Here is a 7,435-nt window from a genome sequence, read left to right on the forward strand (position 1 = left end):
CACCCGCCTCGGCCTCCCAAAGTGCTGGGATTATAGGCTTGAGCCACCGCGCCCGGCCAAATTTTTGTGTTTTTAGCAGAGACAGGATTTCACCATGTTGGCCAAGCTGATCTTGAACTCCTGACCTTATGTGATTTGTCTGCCTCGGCCTCCCAAAGTGCTGAGATTACAGGCTTGAGCCACTGCATCCGGCTTATTTAATTCTTTTTACTAAAGTTTAAGTAACTTTTCTAAAAAGTGCTATGTCAGTGTCCACAGGAATGTCTTTAAATTATGAGTTGGAGGAATTAGGTCCAGTCATCTGTGTGGATTCATTAATATCATTTTGGTCTGAGCATCGAACCAATAGGAGACCGAATTCTGGTCCTAGGTCTTCCTATTAGTACAATTTAAGGTGTACTGCTGTTATTGTACAATTTAAGATGCAGCTTATGTTAATTGATGATTTATCATTATTCTCTTTTATATCTATAAAATTAGTTAATTCCCTGCCAAATAGATAGAAATATTGAAATAATTAATGAAGATATTCATAAAATGATTTTAACTTCTTAGAAGGAAAGAAGTTAAATAATATTATCATCATATATGTCAATATATATTATATATAACATACATAGCATATATTATATATTACTTATCTATAATACATATTGTGTATATTATATATTATATGTATATCACTATACTTCTTTCTAATTTTTTTTGTAAATTTTCTTCTACTTGGGTGTCTATATAAATATTTCTTTTAATTCTTATGGAAGAAATCATTGAGCATCTTCATTTAAAATGGCATATGGGACCTAGTTAAGAGGAAAAAATTTTCTGTTTATAAAAATAGTAAATCTTTAAAAAGAATAATTTTATTTCTAAAAAATATTTAATATTTAATTTTTTAAAAGAATATTTAATTTTTAAAATATTTAAAATAATTTTTAAAAGAATGTTTTAAAAATTTTGGATTTAGGAGGTACATATGCAGATTTATTACATGGATATATTGTGTAATGCTGGGATTTGGGCTTCTATTGAACCCATCGCCCAAATAGTGAACATAGTACTGAGTAGGTAGATTTTCAACCCATTCCTTTCCCTTCCTGCTATCCCTGCCTGCTTTTGGAGTCCCGAGGATCTATTGTTTTATCTTTATGTCCATGTATATATCCACTGTTCAGTTCCCACATGTAAGTGAGAACAAGCGATATTTGATTTTCTGTTTTTGCATTAACTCACTTAGGATAATGGCTTCCAGCTGCATCCATCTTGCTGCAAAGGACATGATTACATTCTTAAATAAAGAGAATCTACTAAACATCTAAATATCTTAAAAGCAATGAGTTAAGAATAGGAGAGTTTATTGAGAGAACACTGTTGCATTAAACAACTATAATTTTTGAAGATTACAAATTTTACATTTTAAAAGGTATTTTTGAAACACATTTTTTTAAAAGTTTGCCTTCACATATATATTTATTTATTTCATATTTTTAGTAGTCTGAAAATTGTTATGTGCCTTGGATCTGGACAGTTTGCAGATCTACTGATTTCTGTCTAGACATCCTAGAAAAATAAGAAGGCTCCAAGAGACAATAACAAATAATCATATGACCCTTCTACTTTAACAGATACAGAGATGCATTTCCTTTCTATAGTTGAGTACTAAGTTGAACAAAGTTGACTTAGGTACAGTTTTTTTCTTATTGCTATATGGTAGTCCCCACTTATTTATGGAAATACGTTCTAATACCTCCAATGGATGCCTGAAACCACAGATAGTATTGAACCATATATATATTTCTATATTTTCAGTCTGATAAACAAGGTGGCTACTTAGTGACTAATGGGCAGGCAGCATATACACTGTGGATACAAAGGGATGATTCATGTCCGAGATGGAGTAGGGTAGTGCAAGATTTTATCATGCTACCCAGAAAGGCATGCAATTTAAAATTTATGAATTATTGATTTCTGGAATTTTTCATTTAATATTTTGTACTGTGGTTGACTATGGGTAACTGAAGCCATGGGAAGCAAAACCACAGATAGAGGGTTTGTAATATTATTGTATTTAATAATTATACTTTCACTTAAAAATGAGAGTCAAAGGGAAAATAGGTGACTTATAAAATTATGAAGGTTGACCTATTTGGTCCATTACCTGCAGTGAGAAAAGTGATTTGAATTCTTTGGGGAGATACTGAGTATCTTTGGTGCCCAAAGGAGGCTCTAAAATACTGTTTCCTCGGTGCTGTTGTCACTTCTAACCTCTGTCAAATGATATGGCAAGAACTTTCGTCCTTGGGTGTTCAGTGAGCTGTTGCTTGGGATAGGATTCCCTTTTACCAGCTTTTATTACCTCTCTCATATACAGGAAGAGAGAAGATGAGAAGGAGCTACAAAATCTGAATAAAGACCTCTGGCAGTATAGTTTGTAACACTGTACCCCATCCAGTTCTGGAAATGCCATATTTCACGGTCTGAGAACAGGAAATAAATTTGATGTATATTATCTAAAACTATATAACATTGGAGTCCACAGGGAGCATGTCTGAAGCAGCTCCATAGGTTGAAAACTGTTGATGGGGTGGCCTACATATTTTTAGATTTAAGTGGCGTTTACGCATTAACTAAAGCAGTTTTTTTTAAAAAAAGAAAAGCTTTCAAAATATGTTATCCTTTGTACTTGAAGTCCTGGCTGTAAGGATTGAAAAATTAGAAAGAACCCTAAATATATTGAGTAAGTTTGACAAATATGTGGAGATTGTGTTGCAGCTAATATTGCTGATCCTAGAACACCAATAAATGATGCTTTCTTAGTATCGCCTTTGGACTCATATTGATTTCTGAGAGTTATATTTTTAAAACCTTAATCTAGAGCTATGGAAAGCCATGCAAGTAGGAGTTTACTGTGATATTGGTCTTCATCTTACTTGAAGCAGTAAGAGATATATTCCTTATACCTCTTAGAAAGTAGCTGTAGCAGCTGGGCACTGTGGCTCACACCTGTAATCCCAGCACTTTGGGAGGCCGAGGTGGACAGATCACCTGAGGCCAGGAGTTTGAGACCAGCCTGTTCAACATGGTGAAACCCCATCTCTACTAAAAATACAAAAATTAGCCAGGCTTGGTGGCAAGCTGAGATCGTGCCGCTGCACACCAGTCTGGGCTACAGAGTGAGACTCCATCTCAGAAAAAAAAAAAAAAGAAAAAGAAAAGAAAAGAAAGAAAGAAGGTACAGGCTGTGCGCAGTGGCTCATGCCTGTAATCACAACACTTTGGGAGACCAACGTGGGAGGATCCCTTGAGCTTGTTCAAGACCAGCCTGGACAACATGATGGAACCCCATCTCTACAAAGTACCAAAAAATTAGCTGGGTGTGGTAGCACGTGCCTGTAGTCCCACCTACTTGGAAGGCTGAGGTGGGAGGATTGCTTGAGCCCAGGAGGTAGGGGTTGCATTGAACTGAGATTATGCCAGTGCACTCCAGCCTGGGTGACAGAGCAAGACCCTGTCTTAAAAAAAAAAAAAAAAAAAAGGTATCTATAAAACGTTTCTTCCTTGACAGATGACGGATTTTGAACGTAGACTTTGCTAGGCTTTGAAGTATTTGAGCCACCAACCTTTGTCCATCCAAACAGAAGCTGTTTGCCTTTGATTACCTAACCCACTCAAGTGCTGTTTTCTGTTGTTTGGGAAATAGTCTGCTGCCTTCTGTAGTGTGGGAAATAGTTTCCAAGACTAGGTTTATACACATATACATACACTTGCATATATATGTATATGAGAGCCGTTATGTTTAACAGCTCTTAAATATATATTTAAGAGCTGTTATGTTTTTAGAAAATATATATGTATTGTATTTTAACTTTTTAAGTGTTCTGTCATGTAGAGATGTCAGATTGTGATTATCACAATAGAAAGCTTATAGACATTGGAATTGATTGTAATTCATTGTTTGACAATAGTTTTACCTTTCTTAAGCTTTTCATTAAAATTTGCATTTCTTACCTTTTAAGTGACTACCAGTCAACTGTATGATCAGTCTGTATTTTACTGTACTTTTTGATGTTATGCATAGTTTTACATTATTTTTAATTTCTCTTCTTTAAATAGACTCTGGAACTTCTTTACAGAATTACTAATGCGCAGAATGTAACAGTTATTGTCCAGAAAATGCTTGAATATTTACATCAGAGCAAAGAAGAGTATGTCATCGTCAATTTGGTTGGCAAAATAGCTGAGCTGGCTGAGAAATATCCTTTATTTGGACCATGAGTCTTAAAATATTTACACAGTGACTTCAAGATGATTGGTGTAGGTATGGTGACTTGCAAGTTGAGTTCAGACACTCGGCAATAATTTTATTCCTGATTTTCAAGTGTCTCTTGTTACAAAAAGGAATTTGTGTAGACTTCTTAGGTGATGGCTTTTCCCCCTGGTTTCTGTTATTCATATAGTCAGTATTTTGGGCAGGAAGAGAGAAACTTTATCCTCTTTATTCCTCTTTAAGTCCTGCTTTGTTTCTACTTCTACCTTGATTTCTGAGTAAAAGTTCTTGCTTTTGGAGGAAAGTGGAGGGTGTGTGGGAGTGGTCAGAATGCTAAAACTTATACTTTATTGTTTTATACTGGAAATTGTCCAATTAAATAGTTTGGAACTCCATTAACATGTTAGTCTTCTTCATATTTGTTTCTTAAAAGTCAGAAGAATTTTACAGGTCATAAGGATATTCCATTCTTTTAGACATGTTATTGTATAATTTTAAAAAATAGTGAGTGGATACTGTTAATCAAATTATATTGGAAATTGCGTTAAGTATAGTTTTGTCTTAATCAGTGCTGTAATTCTGGCCAGCAGAATGATAGAACTTTAAAACTGATGGGGAACAGATTAGAAAAGAGGCTAAACAACTTGTTCAAGTAGACATACCACAATATTTAGCTTCTTTTAAGTGTATATAATTTTCTGTTATTTGTATCTAGTTAGCTGGTTTCTTACAGTTATTTCACATTTATTTATTGGATGACTATTTTGTGCAAGTATGGCGCTAAAGTGGCATAAACTCAGTTTATTAAGTTTATTAAGTAAGCTTTTACTGAGCACTTTACATAAAACTGGAGTATAGAAAAATTTATGGCAGAGGTTAAAGATAAAAGTGCCATACTAGGATGAATTGGAATTATTTTTTAAAAGGTTGCTACAGAAGCGTAATTTTTAATAGGTAGCATTTGGAAGTGTACTTGTTCTTAACACTGTGGACACATATGCTCCTGATAATGCATGGTTTATTCAGACAATGAATGCTGTGTTTTCAGTAGGAGGAGATGTAATGCATCCTGATATTCCTAATAACTTTCTGAGACTACTAGCAGAAGGTTGGTAGACTATTACATTCTCTAAAGTAAACATTTTAAAGTTAAATGTTTTTATTACAGAGTAGAGAAGTTAGTGGAAATTAAAATGGTGTATCAATTTCTTTGTAGGTTTTGATGATGAAACAGAAGATCAGCAGTTAAGACTCTATGCAGTTCAGTCTTATCTCACTTTACTGGATGTGGAAAATGTGTTCTATCCACAGAGATTTCTTCAAGTTATGAGTTGGGTGAGCAAAGTACATTAAACCATAAACTTTTTTAACATTTTTTCTACAAACCAAATGTTAACGTATTTCCTTCAGAAACTATTCACTGGGCCGGGTGCGGTGGCTCACGCCTGTATTCCTAGCACTTTGGGAGGCCAAGGTGGGTGAATCACAACGCAGGAGTTCAAGACCAGACTGGCCAACATGGTGAAACCCCCAGCTCTACTAAAAAAAAAAATACAAAAATTAGCTGGACATGGTGGCTTGTGCCCATAATCCTAGCTACTTGGGAGGCTGAGATAGGAGAATTGCTTGAACCGGGACCTGGGAGGCGGAGGTTGCAGTGAGCCAAGATCGTGCCGCTGCACCCCAGCCTGGGCTACAGAGCGAGACCCCATCTCAAAAAAAAAAAAAAGAAACTATTCACTTCTACTTAGCTAACTCCTTCAGCTGTCAGTTTTTCAAATGGCCTCCATCTGTCACTTAACTATTTATTTCTTCATTTTTTCTCTCTGCCATCTCACTTGTCTGGTTTTTTAAATATGGGTATTTACTTAATTTCTGTTTGTGTTTGCAATGTTTTTGTTGTGTTTTTTATGTGAGTCCATGTTTGAATATTTGAATACTCATTTATCTGTAATATATTAGTTTTATTTTTTAAAAATTATACAGTAAATTATTTTAAAGAGAAAGGGGTTCATCTTAAAGAAGCATTTTCAAGGTACCAGGCACAGTGCTGAATGCTTATATTATTAACTTTTGTTTTTCTTTTTCTTCTTTCTTTTATTTTTTAAGTCTAGGGTACATGTGCAGGATGTGCAGGTTTGTTACCTAGGTAAACATGTACCATGGTGGTTTGCTGCACCTATCAACACATCACCTAGGTATTAAGCCCGGCATGCGTTAGCTCTTTTTCATAAAGCTCTCCACCCTCACCACCCTCCTTGACAGGCCTTGGTATATGTTGTTCCCCTCCCTGTGCCCTGTGTTCTCATTGTTCAGCTCCCACTTATGAGAACATGTGGTGTTTGGTTTTCTGTTCCTGTGTTAGTTTGCTGAGGATAATGGCTTACAGCTTCATCCATGTCCCTGTAAAGGACATGATCTTGATCCTTTTTATGCCTGCACAGTATTCCATGGTATATGTATACATTTTCTTTATCCAATCTGTCATTGTTAGGCTCGTTTTCTTATGCTGCATAACAATGATACCACAAACTTAGTGGCTTAAGACAATACAAATTCGTTATCTCATGGTTTCTGTGGGTCAGGAGTCTAGGCATGGCTTAGCTGGGTTCTCTGCTTAGGGACTCACAGGGTTGCAATCAAAGTGTTGGCTGGGGCTGTTGTCTCACCTGAAGCTTGACTGGTAAAGAATCCGCTTTCAAGATCATGTGTGGTTTTTGGCTGAATTCATTTTCCTGTGGCTGAGTTTTTTTGACTGAGGGTTTCACTTTCATACTAATAACTGTAGGCTGTCCTTAGCTTCTAGAACTGCCTTCAGTTTCTTGCCATGTGGCCTCCCTACAGGGCTGCCTGCTTCATCAAAAGCCAATAGTGGAGATCAGTTCTTTTACAAGACAAAGATCACAATTTTATGTAATATAATCACATGTAATTGCGTACACCCCGTCACCTTTATGTATTCTTTCTCGTGCGTATAGGCGAGTGTTTCTTTAGGGGAGATTTAGAGAAGTGATATGGTATGCATATTATAATATTTTATAGTATTACCAAATGTTAGCAAGTTAGTTTAAATTTTATCCAGATTTTTTTACATAAAATTTTTTGTTTTCTCATTTGCAGAGAAGTTAAAAGACTAAGATAATAAATATGCCTTTAATTTAGCTTTTT

The 7,435-nt window shown here is 35.5% G+C and overlaps 1 protein-coding gene across 1 annotated transcript in view; it reads left to right on the forward strand.

Annotated features, from left to right (window-relative positions):
* Positions 1 to 7,435, forward strand: part of AP4E1 (adaptor related protein complex 4 subunit epsilon 1) — an 87,522-nt gene that overhangs the window by 30,586 nt on the left and 49,501 nt on the right. Inside the window, exons 10-12 of the mRNA XM_017517880.2 lie at positions 4,114 to 4,253; positions 5,263 to 5,375; positions 5,484 to 5,602. Coding sequence (XP_017373369.1) covers positions 4,114 to 4,253; positions 5,263 to 5,375; positions 5,484 to 5,602 — 372 coding nt within the window. The remainder of the gene's footprint in view (positions 1 to 4,113; positions 4,254 to 5,262; positions 5,376 to 5,483; positions 5,603 to 7,435) is intronic.

The sequence above is a fragment of the Cebus imitator genome, unplaced genomic scaffold, assembly GCF_001604975.1.
Source record: "Cebus imitator isolate Cc_AM_T3 unplaced genomic scaffold, Cebus_imitator-1.0 Scaffold651, whole genome shotgun sequence".
NCBI lineage: Eukaryota > Metazoa > Chordata > Mammalia > Primates > Cebidae > Cebus > Cebus imitator.